Source organism: Dermochelys coriacea, chromosome 16, assembly GCF_009764565.3.
Source record: "Dermochelys coriacea isolate rDerCor1 chromosome 16, rDerCor1.pri.v4, whole genome shotgun sequence".
In the NCBI taxonomy this organism is placed as follows: Eukaryota; Metazoa; Chordata; order Testudines; family Dermochelyidae; genus Dermochelys; species Dermochelys coriacea.
Window position 1 is genome coordinate 9,836,008 of NC_050083.1, and position 22,209 is coordinate 9,858,216.

Consider the following 22,209-nt stretch of genomic DNA (forward strand, 5'->3'; position numbering starts at 1 on the left):
GGCTTCTTGTTGTTTAGGCTCAGGTAGTTTCTAAGCTTTAGCACCAAACCAAGTGAACCTAAGCAAAGCCATGCAGTGACAACAGCCCAACTACCGCCAAGCCCTTCTACCAAACAACCTGGCAGGAAGAGCCTGGTGCCGTGTTAGAGGGCTGGAATGGTTGAACAGAACGCTGCAATTTAACTTTTTTTTTTAAACCTTGGCCAACAGGAGGTTGCTTTGGCATATATTTAGGGTGCCTTCCAAAGGAGTCAGTCCTCAGAGCAGGAACTGTCTCCTGTCTGACTGAGGTTGTGCCAGGGGACAAGCTGCCAGGGTCAGGCATGCCCCCCCCCCCCGCCACATCTAGCTCATATGGAGCATTTGGAAGCAGGATCCAGGAACCTGCCCTCCAAAACCAGGCTGATTTAGAAATTCCAACCCCTGACTTCACACAGACAGACCAATGAGGCTTCCCCAACACATTGTGCTCTGCAGTATGTCCAGTCCAGCTTTGGTGGGGATGGGAAGCCAAGGGGGGTTAGGTACCTGGAGAAGCAGGTACTCGAGGGAAGCAGATTTGAGAAAGCTGCAATGCTCCTTTCATTTCCTTCTGGGTTTCCAATTTCCCCTCCTAGCCGGTGCACCAGTAACTTCTGGTAAATTATGGTGCAGTAGAGACCTCTAGATGCATTAAGACAACCCTGATCAACAGTAAATTATCTGCTGGGCAGCAGGATCTATTAATCACTTATTTATTTTAAAAAGGAAAAATGCTCATTGAACCTCTTTATTTACCTTTGGCAGTTTAGATAAGCACCATATTTCAGTGCTGGCTTTTATCCACCAACAGCTTTATGTTCAGAGGCTGGAATCCCTCAGCTGCCTTAAGCAGCTTCCACTTTGATTTGTTTTTTGTTAGATTGTCAGTTCTCATGCCTTAAAAAAACTTCTGACCCGTTCTGCTGGTTTTAACCATCTGTCCCAATAGAGGGCGCCATACACCCCTATTTGAATATTGTCACCCAATCCAAAAGGCATATTTTCCTGTCTCCCAGTCCTGGGCTCTAACCACTACGTCATGCTCCTTCCCTGCAGGGGGCATTGAGTTCCAGGTTTCAGCTGCACTCCAAGTACAGTCTGTATCCTCAAATCACCTGCTGTGTTTCCAGTTGAATATGGCATTCTTCACTTCCTGTTTTAAACCACTGTAGAGGAGATGGGCGTGTTCTGTTAACTGCAGCTGCTGTGTTCCACCCCAGAGCAGGCTGCATTTCAGTAGAAGGTGAATCTAAATGGGCGTCATGGGTGCCCAGCACTTCCTGGGAACACAGTCCATAGTCAGCAAAGGGCTTTGGGATACACTGTGTTGAAAGGTGCCATACAAATGTAAAGTAAAAATGGAGCTGGCTGGAAAAGCAAGAGAAAGGGAATGATCGTACTGGAGCATTGATAGCGCGACCACCTACACAGGCAGACTGAAAAAGAGAGCTAGGCGAACCCAGCCAGAGGCTGATCCATTTAGGATATCGATTAACAGATGCCCTTCAAATAGACACTATAGACTAATAATCAAACACATTGGGAGCTTTACACCTAGATGTAAACATGATATTTTCCTATTGATATTTAAACAATAGTCACAGGGGTCCATGCTACTTACCAACCACTGTCATTGAAAAATGTGACCTACGAATGTAACCGGATTAACTCCCCCCACATTCCAAGCCTCAAACACCTTTGTCAGCTCCTTATTCATCTCAGCAGTGAGCCTCATCTCTGTGGCTGTAACTAGAGTTGTGCAAATAACTGATTTTTTCAGTTTGCTGACAGTTTGGGGGTTTTTTTTAAGGCGGGGGGAAATAGTGGACAAAAATTGTTTCAGTTTTACCTCAAACATTTAAAAAAAAAAAACTGATGAATCAAAAAGTTGGGGGGGGGGGAAGAGAATCTGTATGTTGAATGAAACATTTGATTTTGAGCCTTTTGTGTGTTTTGGGTTTTTTTACATTTTTAAATAAACTTGAAGGAAATTTCAAAATGAAAAGCGCTTTTGAATAAAAAAGTTAGAAACATTTCAAAAATGCTGAAATGAAATGTTTCGATTCCCCCCCCCAAAATTTGGAGTTTTACTTGGCACCCCCTTAACACAATTTGGAAAATTCACAAAATGTTCTGATCGACCCAAGTCTGCATTGTTCTCTGGAAAAAATAACCATAAAAAACCACCACCACGAACTATGCCCAGCTCTAGTTATAACCTGCCATGGATTTGCCTCAGATGACCCCTCAAGACCCAGGCTTTACTCAACTCCCCTTTGTTCTTTCTCCCAATCAATAGTACAAATACTTAGCTCTTACACAACCTCTTCAGTCCACAGCACTCAAAGCACTTTACAAAAGAAGATTAAGAGCATTACCTCTGTTTTATAGATGGGGAAACTGAGGCATAGAAAGTTAAATGATTTGCCCAAGGTCACACAGCAGGACAGTAACAGAGTTGGTCATAGCATATAGATCTCCTAGCACACTGCCCTGTTCATTAGGCCACACTCCCGATGCACAAGAGCCTTCTCTCCTGCAACTACACTATTTAGAACAGCCCCGCTGCAACCTGCCTGTCTAGCCAGCTCCCCACCTACAAACCTCAGTCAAGGTGTCCTTTCCGCATCCCACCCGCTTCTGTGCCTATACCTCCATTTTCCTCTCTCCTGTTTATTAACTATCAAGTGTCACACATTTAGAGAAGTGTTTCGGAAGAGAGTTTGTATGAAAATGGTATTATTCAAAATAAAGTTAGGTTATACTATAAATGGAAAAGACTTTTTTATTTTTAAGTCAAATGTTCTCAGAGAAAGATGACCTTTCCCGTAGCTGTTAGAAACACTTAGCGAAAAATCAGATACAATGGCAACCATTTAAACGCAGGTTTCAGAGTAGCAGCCGTGTTAGTCTGTGTTCACAAAAAAGAAAAGGAGTACTTGTGGCACCTTAGAGACTAACAGAGACTATGCTGACAGCTTGTGCCACACACTCTCAATTTATGTTAGTCTCTAAGGTGCCACAAGTACTCCTTTTCATTTAAACCCAGTTAGTGTGGGGAAGCAAAGCCAGGGAGGTTTATTTGCCATTTGTTTTTCCTTGAGTGGGACGGTGATGGTTGTTGCTGAATTTTTTAAAGCCAGGTGCTCAGAGGTTCTCGGGAAAAAAGGCAATCCTTCTGCTGCTAGCGTTCCTGTAGAGAGAGCACTCCAGCTGTAGGACTCTGATGAGGTTAAGCATTAATTAAATCAAACTGCGAGAAAATAATTACACACACACACATCCGTCAGGCCAAGTTGACACTACCCAGTAACAAAGTTGGATGCAAACTCCATCAGCGGAATTGTCATGCGGCTGTTAAAAGGAAATAAATGCATCCCAAACGGACAATTTCATTTAGGGGAAGAAAAAAAATTGGATTGCAAAGGATTAATGAGGCGAAGGGTTTGTGTTGGCAAATGCATGTAAAATGCAAACATAGTGAGTGGTGATATCATCATTTAACCTTAATGTTCAATAGTGTTCCAATTGCTATCGCACCAGAGGAGCAATTAAACGCAAGCCATAAAAACAGAAAACTTCCAAAATGGGAGAGGAGCTGAGAAATGAACAGGAAAAGACATGCCTGGTTGCAGCAGCATCACAGAGCTCCTGGCCAAGGTTTTCACAAACAACTAGGTGCATGAAGTTTTGGGGAGTTCAATCTGAGGTGCCATAAAGGGATTTGATTTTCCATGGGTGGGTGCTCAGCTCTTTACTGAAAAATCAGGCCTCTTGAAGGTGTCTCAACCTGGGCTCAAGATCACTAGTCACTTTTGAAAAAATCACAGGGGGGGCCGGGGAGAGGGGATTACATTCTGAATAACTAAGGCAGCATGCTACTGAACCTACTAGCATCCCTATTGAACCCGAGAGCATGTGCCGTGATGAGAGGGAAGGCTTAGGGGGACTGTGCAGCATGGAGATGACCTGGAGGAAATGAAGTCACAGAAGGTGGCGAGAGCACAGGTGATAAGGTCTACGTTTCCTCCTCCCTGGAGGAGAGCAGAAAGCGCCCAAGAGAGTTACCCGTTGGAGTCAGACAAGAAGGCACTAGGAGACATTCTATACAAAGCCCTTCCCATGAAAGGAGAGAGTCTCAGAAGAACACTCTGCCTCCCACCCAAAGATCGCAAAGCACCTCCTTAATACCCACAAATTAAGCCCCAAAGCACCCTTCTGAGAGAAGCATCATTCTGTCTTTATGGATGGGGCAACTGAGTGAGTTGTCCAAGGTCACAGAGCATCAGTGACCATCGTAATAGAACTCAGTAGCCCCTACTCCCAGCCCCAATCTCATCTCTGACCACGCTTTCCATGCACCTCTCTCCTCTTTTAGCTGTTTCGGCCTTGTTCCGCGGACCCCATTTCCGAGTGGATTTTATCCTTCCTGCCGAGGAGAGCTCGCCTTATGGAATGGTTCAGCTTGGTCCCCAAGAATCCTCCACCCTAACAAATGAGACAGAGGAAGACAGATGCGGAGTGCACACACCGAGAGCAAATCCCACCTACCCACTGTGAACTGAGCCAGCCCCTCAAGGAGTGGAGAGCAGGGGAGAGTTTGAAGACCGACATGGTTTTCTGAACAACCCGTGCTGACACGCACAGAAGCACAAGTACCAGGCATATTCCTGGGTTCTGCTGGCCTAGAAAGGTCCCTTTTTTTAACAGCAGAGAGATTTATGACTCTAGCCTGCTGCAACCATCTCAGTGTCACCAGGAGAAATTAAACTCAAGCTCAGGAAGATATCCAGAGGACTGATTAACCTTTCCTCCCCACCTTTCCCCCATCACCTGGCACCACCTGAGACCAGACTCCCCTCCAAGGTATGGGTTTGTAAGGACCTGTTTTGCACTGCTGGGCCAGGCACTGCCTGCTGCTGAAATAAGAAACCCAACATATTTCAGATGTGCACCCAAATGCCCTGAAGGAGACAGACACTTTCAGGAAAGCAAAATACTATGAAAAGCACATCAGGGAAGATTTATTGACAAAGCAGCTATGAGCTCCGGTTCCAAATCAGCCTGCTTTTCACAGGCTGGCTTAAGCCAGAGGCAGCAGGACTAATGAGAGAAAAGCCCTACACCAGACTCCTCTAGAGAAGATTGAGTTTGGGGTAAGGGGTGCTGTGATACTGATGGAGCCATCAATTACTGGAGACACAAAACCAAGGTTCTGACCACACGTGGTCATGGCAATTTTCATAGGAGTAGGGCTTTGATTCTGCATGGCTCAGGTCTCTCTCCATAGAGGAATGTGAAGGTTTCCTGGTGAGAGTGTGAGGAGATGTTATTATGGGAGGTAGCATGAGTGGGTCCTGAACTGGAAAAGCAAAGAGGAAGGGTTCAGTTTGAAACCCCCTGCCAAGGCCAAGATCACAAGCATGTCCCGCTCTCCAGCGTCCATCATTCCTCAGCACGAGCATTCAGAAGGCACATGTCTGGGAAAGAGGGGTGGATGAGGGAACCGAACAGTCCAGCAGAGGATTATTTGTTTCCTTTGAGGGAAGCGCGAATGGAAGAGTCTGGGAGATCTCAAGCTAATGCCTGCTGGGCATTTCTCCCACATTGCTCTAGCAGGCCCAACAGCCGTCAAGTCGCAAGAATGGCCAACTACCAGACCCTCTGCGTGGGAGGTTACTAGTTAGGGAGGGCTGCCGGGGTTTTCACTAGGAGTAACGTGGGGAGATTAAGAAAAGGAAGCATTAGGCTTAATACAAGGAACATTTTCCTAAAGGCAAACAGTGTTAGGCTGCTGACATCTCTTCGCGAGTCCAAGTAGTCAGATGGTCACAGGGCAGAGGAGAGCCATTAGAAAGTGGGTGACAGTCTATCCAGGAGATCTGGATTCAGGGACCTCGCTCCTGGGCTGATGGGTGCTGGGAAAGCATCCCAGGGTTCTGAGCAGCACTTTAGGTTGGTTGAGGAACACCTCTGGCCACCCAAAGACCAGCACTGGTGGAGAGCATTATGGAATGGCTCAGCTTGGTGACTAGAAAACGTCTCCCAATCAAGGTCTTTAAAAGGAGAAAAAAGGTAATGTTTGGTGGAGGGGAGGAATCTCACAGGGCAGCCTGTCTGACCCCCAAAGTCACCCACTTTCGCCTTTCTCTGAAATACAGAGATGCATATTTGAGTAACCACAACAGACTAAACCAAATAATTTAAACCAGTTAAAGAGTCAGAATATTTTCTTCACACTAAGTGAATAATTTATGGCCAAAGCTATAAACAACAACAACAAATAAAAAAAGCCCTCTCCAGTCATCTACCACAGGAAAATGTACCCAGAATAAAAGATCACATTTCAGGCTCATAAATAAGTGAAAAACAAAACCTACAGTAAACAGAGAGGAAAGCATTTTTCCCCAGGCTTCCCAACATTGCTGCAGAAACAGCCGTGCAGCCGACCCACACTGCTGTAGGCACCCACATGAAAAAGCATACCATAGCTGCTTAAATCAAGGGAAGTTCTCTGTGTTAAAGTCATAAAATGACCCCCCTCTCCCTGCCATCCATCAGCACAGTTCGAACACTGGAACTTCAGAACCAAGCCACACATTTCAACTATGTGAGTTAAAAGAGGAACTCCTTTAGCTGGCAGCACTGTCAGGCTATTATCCTCTGGGCAAACTAGCTACTGGAGGCGGACATAAATACTTTATGAGAGTGTTACACTAAGCAGCACAAGCTGAGTTAGGCAGTATGGGAGCTGGAGAGCCATAGGGATTTTTCCATGTCCAGCAGCCTAAGTAAAGAACCCCCTTTACATTCATTACAGCCCAGCCGGTCTCGTCTCCTCTGTAGGGGAATTACTGAGCGGCTGGCACGGTGTGGCGGGAGTGCTGTACTGTACAGGGTTGATGTATGGCTAGGCGGGAAGCAGAGACACTAGAAAGGTGTGGGAGGGAGGGCTAGAGGAGGAAGTTCGGAGCACTGAGGTCTTAATGGCCGGTAGGAAAGCCAGGCCCAGGATCTTTTCGCTGCGGAGTCACCTTCTCCAGAAAGGCTGAAGGCCCCCACGGCGAGGCAAGTGGGTTAATGAAGCGCAAAGATGCCATGTGTTCTCTGCATGGTGCCAGAATGCCAGCTGCAAATGAGACCATGCTGCCCATCGCACCCTGCAGAGCCTGAAGGGGAATCCAGACAGCAAACAACATCTCTGACAGTTCCAGGGTCGCAGTAGGTCTGGCCTGCCGGGACCGGTGTGGAGAATGGCCTGAGGCGAATGGAGTCAGCCATCACTGTAGTTCTCACCAGGAAAAGTTCTCACCAGAAAGACAGCACAATACTTTTTGTTGCTGCACTAACAGAACCTCTCCTTAATAAGCTGAAGGAGGGATTGGCACTGACTCACCACGTTCCTACTGCACACCCAGACCCTCTCGCTGCAGAGCAGGGTCTGACCCCGAGAGGGGGCCGGCTGTACCTCACACCCTGCTAGCCCACTGACGGTCCCTGCAGGGCAAGCTTTCCCAAAGACTGACCCCACCCTCCTAGCAGGAAAGAGGTGCCTTGCTCCCAGAAGCTCTGATCTCCTCTGCTCCCAGCACACACTGGGACACAGAGCGAGCATGTCACTTCTCCAAGGGTATGTCTATACTGCAATCATGGGCTGACACAGCCAACCAACTCTAACTAACATGGGTACCAAAGTAGGGAAGCCAGGGCAGCACGTGTTTCAGCGTGGCCTGTACAAGCCAACCTGGAACTCTGGGTAATTACTTTGGGGGGCAGCCTGCTCTGAAAAGCGCATTGCTCCAATACCCAAAGTAGCTAGATTACAGCTAGCTCACGTATGTCTGCGCAAGCTGCTATCACATGCGGCAACTGCAGTACCGGTAGGAGCCAGGAATCCTTTGAAGCACCATGGGAATTGGAGCGGGGTTCTGGGAACAGAGCGGGTTGAGAACTTCGGACAACTTGTTGGGGGTTTTTTGGTAGGAAACCACTGATCCATCTAAACCAGAAGTTTTCTGCAGGCCAGGGTCCATTTTGAAGGATTTCTTTACATGAAAAAAAAACCTGAAGTTTCAAAACTGTCCGAATGTTTGTTTTTACATTTTCTAAATTAAAACTGACGTTTTCTGGTTCAAAATGATGTTTGGTTTGGAAATTGAAGCAAATTATATATATTTAAAAACAAAAACATTTAAATGGTTGAAGTTGAAACAAAGTGTTTCAAACTTATTGAAACAAAACATTTCAATGGACCAGAGCCAAAGTTGTATTCGGATTTTTGGTTTGCAAAAATTTGAGATTTTGACATTTCATTCCAAGTTAGTAAATAGCCAGATGCTAATGCATGAAGGGCCGTGTGACTTCTCTGGGCATTAATGTTCTGCCACTGGGTTATTAGCAGCTGGGCACCAACTGTATGTGTGGTAATGTACAAGGCCCACAATGCAAAGTAACTAGGAACCTACATCAGTGCTACACAATACCCACAATGAAGAGCAACATCGCCCCCTCCTGTTGAGTATAACCCTACCCCCTACTGACAAGTTCTAAGAGCAGGATCACAATCAGTCAAAATCTAGAACATTTTGTGAAGGGGTGTGGGGGGCATGACAAACAAACAGTGCCACAAACCAAACCATACTGTCAGGCCATGTTGTATTACGCTTTGAAATCCATATAAACATGCTACATTGTACACAATAATTCTCACACCATTATTCTAAAACAAAACAATCAAAAACTTTCCCCCAGTCTGTCTGAAGCCATCTCCCCAGCTAATCTAGTCCAGTGGAGCTATGTGGCATGTCCCTATTTTTCCTCTTTTATTTCTATAGGTCAAAGATTGGCAATTGTGCAACACAGAGGAAATCCGAGGATGTGAATTTTGGGTGATCAGAAATCCATTTTGCCTCCAAACAGCAAAAAGATTTGCACAAAATCTGAATTTCATTTACCTGCAACTCCCTTTCCTCCATCCGGCTAGGTCCGTGGGGATCATAACTTTAAGGACTAACATTATAGGCCTAATTCTGAGAGGGGCTAGGTGCCCTCAGCTTCTGCCAACTTCAAGAGTTGGAAGTGCTCATCGAGTTGGAAGGAACATTCAGCATCAATCAGGATCAGACCCAGAATAAATCAGATTTGTGACAAGCACCACCACCCCAACTGCCTGTTACAATCTGAGGCACATCCTCTCAGGGCGCTGCATCTCCTCCATCAAGCTAAGGAGGGACTTTGTGACACCTCTAAGTTTATGTGGTCAAGTGAGCAGAGAGCCCCAGCAGAGCCCTGTGCAGCAAGTCCTGGCTTGCCATAGGCTCGTGCATTGGCTTCTGGGTAGCAACGGCCTCCGTACTCATGACCGGTTCAATGGTACAGGAAAAAGAAGTGTGACATCACTCCAAAAGGGGGGTTTCCTACCTCGGGGTCTGCTCCTGCGTTTCCGTCTCCCCATCGACGTGCTGCGCAGGGCCGGCTGGAGCTGGCCGATCTCAATGGGCGTGTTGGTGCGGAAACTCTCCTTGAACTTCTGCATCAGGGACTCCACCGTCTCCTGTGTCGCCTCAGCGGCTACAATGTGGGCAAGGGGGTGAAGGTTAAAAGACGAGTGGACATCGAGCGCTGAGGCGCTTCCTAAACCATGCTAGCCACTGGGGCACCCGCCCACCCGGAGCCCTGCAGAGCCGAGGCAGTGGGCAGCACTGGTCATTTGGAAACAAAGGCTCAGGTCTGTCAAGTCACCTCACGCCAGACAGGCGAGCAGGGCTTCCCAATGCAGACAAGGGGCACGAGACTGAAACCCTTTCAGTCATTTCAGGCCATTCATTGCACTTCTCAGGCACACACCTGCATTGGGAGCGTCCTGCAGCCACATTCCCCAGCAGGGCTGCAAGACACTTCCAATGTGCCTGACTCCAGAGGGAAAGGAGTACTTGTGGCACCTTAGAGACTAACAAATTTATTAGAGCATAAGCTTTCGTGAGCTACAGCTCACTTCATCGGATGCATTTGGTGGAAAAAACAGAGGAGAGATTTATATACACACACACAGAGAACACGAAACAATGGCAATGCCCCTCCGCCATGTACATTGGCCAAACTGGACAGTCTCTACGTAAAAGAATGAATGGGCACAAATCAGACGTCAAGAATTATAACATTCAAAAACCAGTTGGAGAACACTTCAATCTCTCTGGTCACTCGATCACAGACCTAAGAGTGGCTATCCTTCAACAAAAAAGCTTCAAAAACAGACTCCAACGAGAGACTGCTGAATTGGAATTAATTTGCAAACTGGATACAATTAACTTAGGCTTGAATAGAGACTGGGAATGGATGAGTCATTACACAAAGTAAAACTATTTCCCCATGTTATTTCTCCCCCCCACCCCACCGTTCCTCTGATATTCTTGTTAACTGCTGGAATTAGCCTACCTTGCTTGTCACCATGAAAGGTTTTCCTCCTTTCCCCCCCTGCTGCTGGTGATGGCTTATCTTAAGTGATCACTCTCCTTACAGCGTGTATGATAAACCCATTGTTTCATGTTCTTTGTGTGTGTGTGTGTGTGTATATAAATCTCTCCTCTGTTTTTTCCACCAAATGCATCCGATGAAGTGAGCTGTAGCCCACGAAAGCTTATGCTCTAATAAATTTGTTAGTCTCTAAGGTGCCACAAGTACTCCTTTTCTTTTTGCGAATACAGACTAACATGGCTGCTACTCTGAAACCTGACTCCAGAGGGATATGCCTGCTGCAAAGGAACAGCTCATGCCCCTGTCGGGGCCCAACCAATTCTGCAGGAGGGATGTCATCATGGCCCCACCTTCTACCCACCTATTTTGGGAGCACTGTTAAGTTCCTGGAGGATAGGTCCATCAATGGCTATTAGCTAAGATGGGCAGGGATGGTGTCCCTAACCTCTGCCAGGGGATCAGCAACAGGGGATGGATCACTTGAGGATTACATGTTCTGTCCATTCCCTCTGAAGCACCTGGCATTGACCACGGTCAGAAGACAGGATACTGGGATAAAGGAACCTTTGGTCTGACTCAGTGTGGCCGTTCTTAAGATCAGTACCAACCTTGTGGAGTCCTGGCATTCCCCTGAGCACAAGGACCAGATGGTACCTATCCCATGATCAGAGAAGCAAGAGGCAGGGAAAGTGTCTTTGTGCTGCTCTCCCCACTTGCCCTCACCTACTGCTGAGCACAATCCTGCCTTATGTTTGTAAGTGTCCTTGCACTGTCCTATACCATGAACTCTTCTAAACACTGGCCATTGACACTTTCCCTGCCCCTTGCTCCTCTGATCATGGGATAGGTACCATCTGGTCCTTGTGCTCAGGGGAATTCCAGGACTCCACAAGGTTGGTACTGATCTTAAGAACGGCCACACTGAGTCAGACCAAAGGTCCCTTTATCCCAGTATCCTGTCTTCTGACCATGGTCAATGCCAGGTGCTTCAGAGGGAATGGACAGAACATGTAATCCTCAAGTGATCCATCCCAAGTGAGACTGTACTTTCCCGAGCTCAGCCTAGGGAATTTCCAGCTGAACCGAAGATGTGCAAGCTTTTCGAAGAGAACCAGGGCCTCGTTACACATAAAGCCGGGGCTGATTTATGGGTTTGCAAAGCGATGAGAGGTTCACAGCTTCAAGCCAGGTGGGACACAGGGATTTTGCCCAAGTTTCACAATGAGGTTCTAGGTTCATTTGAACTGCTGCTCATGAGGTACCAGCACATTCAAATCCCAGCTAGACACGCTTGTGCAGCAAACCCAAACCCAAAGCTAAGTTCTGTACATTTTCTACTGGCTCACCAGGAGTAACTATGGATTCCCAAACCTAACAGCTGCAGCTACCAGCACCTACCCCCAGCAGAAAATCCCATCCTTCCAAATTCCATCGGGGAGCAACAGCAGCTGAGCGTGGAAAATGGGGCCCTGCCATGGCACACACTGAGGGAACATTTCTCCATATTTAAAGGACCTTTGCCTTTAAACCCACACCTAAGAAGCTGCAATGAAAAGAAATTAGAATTGCTCCATCTAATGCACCAGCAAGCCAGGCCTGCAGAGAAGTGGGCAAGTACGGGAAATAATGCAACTACTAGCACACAAGCATGCTGAATTCCAGTACCAAGCCAGCCTTATGCAGGCCTCTTCAAAGGCTACAGTCACCCAGGTTTGGGCAAGTTGTTTGTTCCCTGATATTTCCTCATATATAATATTGGCCTCTGCTCCTGCATCCATTTTGAATTTCACATCATCGTCTTGTTATCAGTTCCACAAGCCATCCAAACCCGGGGTTCTGGCCCGCTTTGGAGTTGGCACAGGTCACCAGCCCTAGGAATAAACTGCCCATAGACCTCTCCCATGCAGGACATTTTCCTTGCCCTCTTGTAGACACTTGGGGAGCTCCTTTGCATTAAAGACTTCACCACCACCCTTGCCATCTGCTGGACAACTCACTAGGCCATGAGCACATCCACAGGTTGGCCCACCTCACCCAAGCCCCAATTGGCTCAATTTTTAGGCTTTGTTTCGGTCACTCCTAGCGTTGCATTCTTCCATTCGCTAACACGTGCGAAACAGTCTCTATCGTAGTGCCCCTTCTCATGGTCTGGATTTGGATGCTCACTGCCTCTCCCGCATAGCATACGGCTGGGCTAATGCCAGGCAGAGGCCCTTCTCCTAGAACAGCTCTGCCAATCACACATCATATCCTGATCCGCAGCACCCCGACTCCCTCTTTCATGCCCCCCCCCAGCTCTGCCAATCCCTGCCTCTCTGCATCCACGGCCAGCATTGTGTCCATGCTCCTCTCCTCAGCAAAGGCTCCCAGTCGGGCTGCGTTCTGCTGAAGGGTGCAGTGGTTTGGCACTGTGGATAAATGTCAGCTGGGGAAGTGGACTGACAAAACTCATTCGAGCTAGTACTTTCAAGTTTATACTGCCCAGCCAGGATTAAAAGGCTAATGCATTAACCCACTGCTCTTTCCCAGCACGGAAATGCATCAGATATGTATTTTAATTGGAAATACTCTGGCACCTGGGGAGCTTGGGCTCTGTAACAGCCATGGACTCCAATTCTCTTGCCAGCATGGGGCAGAGTCCATTTTAACAGGGAACAGGAGGGCCTGTGACAGATCCCGTGACAGATCTGTTGAGCCATGCATGTCTGCACTGGCAACCACAATGTGTTCAAGGAGCAGAGGGCAATTCCCCAGGAAGCAAGAGCTTGTGAGTGGAAGATGTGGGCAGGAGGGAGTGGAGGAAGAGGGAAGGACGACAGGAAAAAGGGTGGGTCTAGGAGTGATTGGGAAGGAGATATAGCATCTGGGCGCTTTCATTCCAGTCCAGTGTGGAGACAGGTCCCTGTCCCTCTCCCCTGGGCTCGGATGTAATCAGGGCCTGCTCTTCCCTTCCTTTGCTGGCAGTATAATTTCACACTCAGTGGGGTGACAGTGCTGTTCCTAATACCACTAGCGGCTGGACATGTTGATGATTCCCTGCTCCTTTGAAGGGGTTTCACCCGAGCCAGAGATAATGCACCTGAAACTTCCAAATACCAGCTTCTAAAGAGCTCCCATTCCGGGGCAGGCTTATCAGTGCAGACAGCCATGGCTCCAGGATGGGATGAGACCCGGCAGGCAGGAGCTGCTGTCTCCAAGGGAGGTAGGATTGCCCATCAGCAAGCGGCCCCAGCATTAGAGCTCCGAGACATCAGTATGGATAGAAAGGATGTGTCTGTTGCAGGCTAGTGCTGGGCTGTTAATACAAGCAAGTGGCCACACCAGCACACAAGTCCTTCCCTTGCTTTGACTCCCAATAACCCTGATGAGGAGCCCCGAGCCAGGCCTGTAGTAACACAACAACGCAGACACGGTGACCCTCCCTCCCCACCGATATTATCCTATCACAGGGAAACTTGCTTTCATGCGCTCCCTCCCCCAAAGGCAGGACTCCATCCGTGTGGGCCTTTCACCAAGGTTTCCAGCACAAGTCTGTTTAAGCTGTGCTGAAAGGCTCTCTCCTTTGCAAGACCCCTTCCCTTCCCCCCCCCACACACACATTTGCTCCAGCCGCTGAGGTACGCAGTTGAAGATGCCTGACATCAGCAAACCCTCGAAGCATCTCCCATGCATTCCAGGGGGTGCCCCCACCAGTTGCTGCCTCGGCTGCATGCTCAAAGTTGTCCATCTGAGCAGAGATCTGTATGCACATGGGCTAGCTGCATCATAACTGGACAGCCTCACGTCCCTCTCCAGGGCCCTGAAGAGGGTTTGGTTGAACGTAGAGGCCTTTTCCAACTCCTGTCTGGAAGCTGCAGGACTCTCTTGCAAGCAGCAGCAGATGAGTTGTGAAGGGTTACCCACACACACACACTAGCCTGGGAGGAAAGCTTTCAAGTCTTGGATGCACAACCGGCATTGCAACACTGTGCTGTATCAAATACAATTTAAAATGAGATGGCATCAAGGAGCAATGATGCAATAGGTCAGAGTGGAGAAGGCTTAGGGTTCCCCTTTCAAGGGACCCCTAAGGGGCACTGCTCTGCAGCGGTGTTTGTGAGAGTATGGGGGAAGAGAGAAGGGACTGTGCCCATTTCCAGGGGCAGGGGCCAGGGAGAGGCACTGCAGGTGGGTAATACCCAGTGGGAATACACAGGCCATAGCAAAGTGAAGGGGCAGGACATTATCCTGCTTTCCCAAGTGACTCAGTTCCTTGCTCCGAGTTCTCACCTCCTACTGCAGCTGCCTGGGGACAGAGACTGTTGCAGCAAGGCCTCCCTGTGAACAGATGGCAATTTCTTCAAACTTGGGGCTGTGTAATATGTAACATGTGCGAGTAATACAGCGATCTTAGGAACTGCATGGAGAAAGCTTATTTCCTGGAAGGAGGCCGGGGCGAGAGATTAGAGGGGGTTTAGATTACACATGAGAGGGAATCTTCAGCTAGCTAAGTATTGTAGAGGTCATGGCCCTTCCATGTCCTTTGTGCAGCTGACAGGCATGATCAGTGAGGCAGTAATCGTGCCCCATCTAGGCACTGTACAGGTGCATCAATCCAGAGGCATCTGTTTGAATGTCTGTCATTGGAGCGGCTGCCAGCGCAGGGAGGTGTTATCCTCACAGAAGGAAAATCCCAGCTGTTGGCTATTTGCAAAGTGACCCTCCCCCCGCCCCCACCCCATTCACTCATCTGTCTGGGTCTGGGAGGGGGAAGAATCCCAGTGCTCAAAGATCCTCTCCACTCTGGTATTTTGCATGTTTCAAGTAGCAGGCAGCCAGCCTCTCCCGCATCCCCGGGAGGCACTGCAAGGCAAAGCAATTGCTTGTGTGGGCTCAACAGATGGAGTTTGATCTAAGTAGTGTGGCAGACCAAAAAAAACAACAACAAAAACCACCCTCTAATTGACAAGTGAGGGATTGTTGCACTTAATCTGAATAAATCAGCCAGGCTCCTTCGCTCGCTGCCTGCAGAGAGAAGGGAGGGCAGATGAGGTTAGCGAGGCCAAGTGGCACAGCAGAGTGGACCAGTGCCAGGATACATGCCCCCGCCCTTTTCCAGGGACACCCACACAGGAGTTTGGGGTCACCCACAACCCCCCTCACAAACTTCACACAGGCTTGTATGTGTGATGGCCACTATCCTGGCTGTCACACCTGGGACTGAACTGGGGACCCCCAGAGCGAAAAGCATGAGTCTCTACAGCTTGAGCTAAAGACTCCAGCGATCTCTGTAACTCTCATGTACCAGGCACCAGGAGTACACGCCATACTGACCAGAGGACAACTATTCAGTCAGACGCCATGAACGTCAAACACACAAGCTAGGAACAGGGGTGTTAATCAGGCAACATTTGTGCAGACATAAAAAGGAGACAGAGTTATAACAGGAGCCATGCAAGCGTCATCTCCTCTGGACTTAAGAATAAAGGCCTGCTGCAGCACCTCTGTGTTCAGTCCTTGGATCCCATGCAGGTCTGTCTGGGCATTTCGATTCTGACCTGCATGACCTCTGTTATTCTTGTCCTGCCCATCTCGACAAGACCAGCCCAGTGAAGCATCACTCACTATAGTCAGGTTTCAGAGTAGCAGCCGTGTTAGTCTGTATTCACAAAAAGAAATGGAGTACTTGCAGCACCTTAGAGGCTAACAAATTTGAGCATAAGCTTTCATCCGATGAAGTGAGCTGTAGCTCACGAAAACTTATGCTCAAATAAATTTTAGTCTCCAAGGTGCCGCAAGTACTCCTTTTCTTTTCACTATAGTCACAAGCCTCTCCTGACAATTCTCAGTGTTGGCCAAATTAGTTTTAGAATTAAAACCACTGCTCACTAAGTACGCCAGTTCAATCCCCCCACACCCTCCTCCTGAATTCTTCCATCAGCTCCATTCCATTTCTGGTTTCTGAGGTGAATGGGACAGTCCTAGAGACATTACGTAGCATGTACCCCCCCATGCTCGTTACCCCTGATAGTTTACAGGCCTAGCCAAGATGTCAATCTTGTATCCATCTGTAACCCCTGGCAACTTAGAGACGACCACAGGCATCAATGGGAATTACAGACATTTGTGACAATCTAGTCCACCTCACTCAAGAGCCTCTATGCTGTAAACCCAACTCCCAGAAAGGTCAAGTCAAGGCCCTACTGTTGAGTCCAGACTTTCTACACCATCATCTCATCTCCTTTGTTGGCTGCTTCCAGTCTTTAGGGCTGACCTTCCTAAAGGAGGTTAGCAGTTCCTTCTATATGCCCATCCCCTCTTCATTCTCCCTCAAGGCTATATTGCAAATGATTTAGCCTCCTTCGGGTTACCCCACTCCCACACGGGCCTCACGGGGAACAGTCCACCGCCATACCCTTTTCTCCCGAGAATGCATTCTACATTTCCCTCTGCTGGCAGAAGACTCAGCGAGAAAAAAAGGTTATTTGGTGAGGGGAAAAACAAAAAACCAAAGAAAAATGCTTAAAAAAAACGCCACTGACAGAATGAAACAAGCTGGGCCTTGGGCAAAAATGGCATGTGACTGAGACAAGAAAGGGGCCAAATTCATCCCCAGTGGAAACTCCAGAGCAGCCAGTAGAGTTCCACCAGGATTTCATTTGATTTCAACATGTTTAACAAATTACAACCCATGCATAGGATTAATTTACATCCTTGCAGCCAGCAGAGCATGATAGTTGCACTCCATGGGGGGAGTCTACCTCCCCATGTTACTGGAGCCAAAGGAAAATAGCGGGTTTGCACCATTCCTAGTTGCTATGCTGCAACCACCTCCACGTACGGCTGAGTCCATTAACTTGATGGCAGGGACATCGCACACCTGTCATTTATTAATGAAAACATAAATAATCCTTCCAGACTAATGGGAATTCTTTCCGCTAAATCCTGCCCTTCTGCAGATCCTGAGGGTAAAGCAAAGAGAAGGGTGCTTTCAAACACACCCCCAGGCTCACACTGAGACAATGCATGCGCACACACCCCTGCCTCTCCAATACACAGATCCAGGGACATGGTCAAAGGCCGAGAACAAGGTTCAAACACCTTCAAAATCCCTTGGACGTGCAGCCGCCATTGGCTGGCAGGACAGTGGCCATGAGGCAGGATTTGGAAGGAGCAATATTCCAGGCACCTTTGCACTCTCTTTGCCTGGATTCTGCTATTGAACCCTCAACAGTGCCGCGATACCATATGGTCTTTTGGGGACACAGGAATGTCTCACACAGTGCACTGTGACAGGTTTCAGAGTAGCAGCCTTGTTAGTCTGTATTTGCAAAAGGAAAAAGGAGTACTTGTGGCACCTTAGAGACTAACAAATTTATTAGAGCATAAGCTTTCGTGAGCTACAGCTCACTTCATCGGATGCATGCATCCGATGAAGTGAGCTGTAGCTCACGAAAGCTTATGCTCTAATAAATTTGTTAGTCTCTAAGGTGCCACAAGTCCTCCTTTTTCCTTTCACAGTGCACTGTGGGGGACTGTCCTCAGTCATCCACTGACAGTGCCCAGTGGGGGGGGGGAGGGCTCTTTCACTGGCTGGTACATGCCCCGAACCCCCCCCCATGGCTGAGCACGGCCCAGCAGTGTCTTCAGCTGGCATCCCATCAACAGCTTCTCAGAGCCTGGGGTGGTTTGCCCCCTTTCCATGACTCAGCTCTCTAGCCAGGTCACTTATAGTCCCACCCTTGCCAGGATAAGAGTCAATAAAGGGAGAGTCTAATGACCTTCTCCCCAGACATCAGCCCCACCTTATCCCCAATAGTCCTTGTCCCCTTGCATCAGGGGGTTTTTACATCCCCTCCCTTGGGGCTATTAGGGAAACCCAGCCCCCCATCTGCTCTGGGTTCCAGCCCACAGACTCTGTATTAAGCATCCATGGTCTGTTACTGCCATTTCCCTGGGCCACTTCCTACCTTTGTCTGCCTCCAGGCCCCCCTTTCACAGAGCGACACCTTCCAGAGCTTTCTGCCTAGAGATTCTGGCTCCTTCTGCCGCTCCCTCCCAGTCTGTGGCTGATGCAGGGTCCCCTCTGGCTCCCTGCAGGCTAGGGCTCCTGACTCTGTCTCCCAAATTGCCTTTCCCGGGAACCTCACCTGCTCTGCTGTTCTCTGGGAGCATGTCTCCTTAGGAGCCTCCTCGTTCTGGTGCAGGTGTTCATTAGCCAATTGGCTGCCAACCAGCCAGGTAGGCAGTTGATTATTTCCAGGTGAGCTGAGATGGGCTCATCCTCCTTAAAGAAGCCCATCAACACATAGGCTGGGCTCCGACTCCCCTGTCCCATGACATCCCCCCCACCGTGAACTCCCAAGCAGAGTTAAGTGCATCTCAGGCACTCTGTAAAGTCATGCCATTGGGTCCCCTGGATGCAATGCCCCTGAGTCAATATGAAACTGCCCCTGAGCTGTTGAGCCACAGACACATGGGGTGGGGGAGGAGGGGGCAGGGATTCAGAAAGTATGTCGGAGGGGAAGGGTGATGTCCAGAGAGGGAGATCAGAGACATTTTGGACGGAAGATTCCTGTTGAACAGGAGTGAGGGAATCCGTGATGTGCCCTAGACAAAAGGGGAGGAAGTCCCAGTTACCTTAGGGTTGGCAGCGTTCAAACAGCAGAGCTCTGTGTTTCTAACAACTAAGGCCTGTACAGTACACAGAGCAGCGGCCCAGGGGGCAGATCCAGTCTCCGGAGGCGCTATTTGGCAGTCTGTCGGAGCCAGGCCAATCCTGGGCAGTGGACAGCCCGGCCCTCTCCTGCATTCTTACAGTGCACAACTGCTGCATGGCACCAACCACTCTGGGTCTGGCATGAATGGGAGCAGCCTGACTTTCAACAAATGAATGAATGGAAGCCACTGGGTAGACACTAAGGATATCCACTGACTTCCTCCAGCCTTGCTTGAAAGTTAATTTTAACTACCAAAACTGGGAAATAGGAGTCAGGACTCCTGGGTTCTATGCCTCACTTTTCCACCGATCTGCTATGTCAGCTGGACAAGACAATTTCTCTGTGCTTCAATTTTCAGTGTGTAAAACAGAGCTGGGTATCTTAATAGCTGAAGAGCTGCCAACTCTCGTGTTTTTCTCATGCATTTTGTAATATTTGGTGTTTTTCTTAAGGCTGCAGGTCCTGGCATAGTGAGAATCTGTTTAGTTTTTAAAGTAAGATTTTAGCCACATGGTTGCAGAAAATAGCTTTAAAATGACCCAAGTGAAGTTCCTAGGCTCAGAAACTAGAAGGCAAAGAAAAAGGCTCAAAATATGTTTTGGTTTTTTTTTTAAAACAAAGCTCATGATTTACAGGCTAAACTCGTGATTTCTGAGTGCTTGGAGTTAGCAGTGCTGCTTGTAACGCTCCAAAAGCCTTGGAGAGAAGGTGCTATAGCATGGCACAGTATCATTAGTAAAGTTGGTCAAAAATGTCAACTAAGCAGTTTTCGGAAAGTGCTTTGACATAATCAAAATGTTTCCTGGGAATATGCTGAATTCAACTATATTTTTGATTAAAAAAAGTTTGGAAACATTTGAAATCAAAATGGAGTATTTTGTTTTCACTTTCTTGTTTCTTTCTGACTCATTTATATTTAATAATTTATATTTATGCTATTTAATAATTAATGTAAATCACTTGCATGCATTACGTGTGCAAGTATATTTAATATATCTATCTATCTATCTATACACACTGTGTTTAAGGTATATTATATTGTGACATTATTAAAATGTTTCATCTTGCTGTCAAGCCAAGAGGGGTGGGGCAGGGGGGAAGAAGCTCAGATACACTTAACGAACCCACACCAGGTGCATAAGTATAGTTGGTTTTATTGCTAAAATACAATAAGCTTTTCAGCCTTTACGCATTACTAAATACATGCTATTCAGCAAGCAAGCAAGCAAGCAAGCATCAATGCTTATGCCCCTTCCTGCTAGGGACAGTCCCAGACCCTCCAGCCTTATCCTTGAGGGCTCGTAGCAGGCGCTGCTTCAGCATGAGGAATTTCTGGGCACCCACAAGGCCAGGGTCCGCAGGTGAGACTGTCTAAAGCAATTTGCATAGTTGTTTTTTATTATTTTTTTAAGGGGGGGGCGTGTACATCCACAAGCAGGCTCTGGCGGGAAACACTACTGTTTTCTATTTTCACACTTAACCTTTTTAGGCCCTCCTTATTTCTTGTCTTGTTTATTTAGTTGAGTGGCTGCAAGCCAGCCTGGCCGGTTAAAGCCAGTTCACTACTAGCTCTCCCCGAACCATTCTGTAACAACAGGCCAAGGTAACTTGCGGTCAGCCCCAACAATTGCAAAGGTCGTTCAGAAATTTCCAAATCAAAATATTTCAGAATTTCAATTACATGAAATATTTCAAGAATTGGACTTTTTGTCCCTGTCAAACTGTTAGGAGTGGCTCACAAGTGAGAGTACCAACCTTGGGGCAGACTGTGAAGAAGCAGGGCACAAACCCCTAACGGTTGTGAGTTCTAGGCTTAGATTTCACCAACCAAGTATCAAGTGTGAGTTCCTCAAGCACTGTAACAGCCTTAACATGGAGTGACAGACAGTCTCCTTGGACACTCCGGTCTATCTTGGCACACAGGTAAGCTGCCTTTTTGATGGATGGTCCCTTACACCAAAAATAGCAATAATATTCAGGTTACTCCCTGTCCCAAAGGACCAGTCACTGGGGGAGAGGGATAGCTCGATGGTTTAAGCATTAGCCTGCTAAACCCAGGGTTGTGAGTTCAATCCTTGAGGTAGGCCATTTAGGGATCGGGGGCAAAAATTGGGGATTAGCCCTGCTTTGAGCAGGGGGTAGGACTAGATGACCACCTGAGGTCCCTTCCAACCCTCATATTCTATGATTTATCCCAGGTCAATTGTACCTTAGATCCTATATCAACACTTCCAACAAAGCTCTGTGCCCTTTAGCTGGGGATCCCTTGCTTATGCTTATCAATTTTTGTTCCTCTAAGGCCAAAGTAGCGTTCTTGTCAGGGCTTTTAATCCCTTCCCCTACAGTTCAAGCTGATGGGACGAGCCCACCTGCACATCTCCTCTCCAAGGATGTGAGGGGAGCAATCAACAAAGTCTTTTGGCCCCTGATGTTCCACAATGGTTTGGCTGATGTCTATGGACCTTCCTTTGCTGGGCAGGAGATTACCACAGGAGATGTTAACTAGTATTTCACACTTGGTAATGCTTCTCCCTTGACCATGTGGGTTTACAGTTTCAGAGCAAATACTTAAATAAATATACATATTTTTATAATTCTAAATATCTATTTTAACAATTCTAACACAGAGGGGTGCCAGACTAGTTTCCAGCTATGCATTTGTCAGTGTTCAGTGAGGTTCATAGTTTAAGGCCAGAAGGGACCGGCGTGATCATCTAGTCTGACCTCCTGCACATTGCAGGCCACAGAACCTCACCCACCCACTCCTGTAATAGACCCCTAACCTCTGGCTGAGTTACTGAAGTCTTCAAATTGTGATTTAAAGACTACAATTTACAGAGAATCCACCATTTACACTAGTTTAAACCTGCAAGTGGCCCCTGCAGAGGAAGGTGAAAAACCCTCATCTGACCCAGGGGAAAATTTCTTCCAAACCCCAAATCTGCCTATCAGTTAGACCCTGACCATGTGGGCAAGATTCACCAGCCAGACACCTGGCAAAGAATTTTCTGTAGTA

At 47.9% G+C, this 22,209-nt stretch overlaps 1 protein-coding gene across 2 annotated transcripts in view; it reads right to left on the bottom strand.

Moving 5' to 3' along the window:
- Positions 1–22,209, bottom strand: part of ASTN2 (astrotactin 2) — a 628,164-nt gene that overhangs the window by 439,543 nt on the left and 166,412 nt on the right. For both annotated transcript variants that reach the window (XM_038374351.2, XM_043498583.1), the window contains exon 4: positions 9,442–9,591. In XM_038374351.2, coding sequence (XP_038230279.1) covers positions 9,442–9,591 — 150 coding nt within the window. The remainder of the gene's footprint in view (positions 1–9,441; positions 9,592–22,209) is intronic.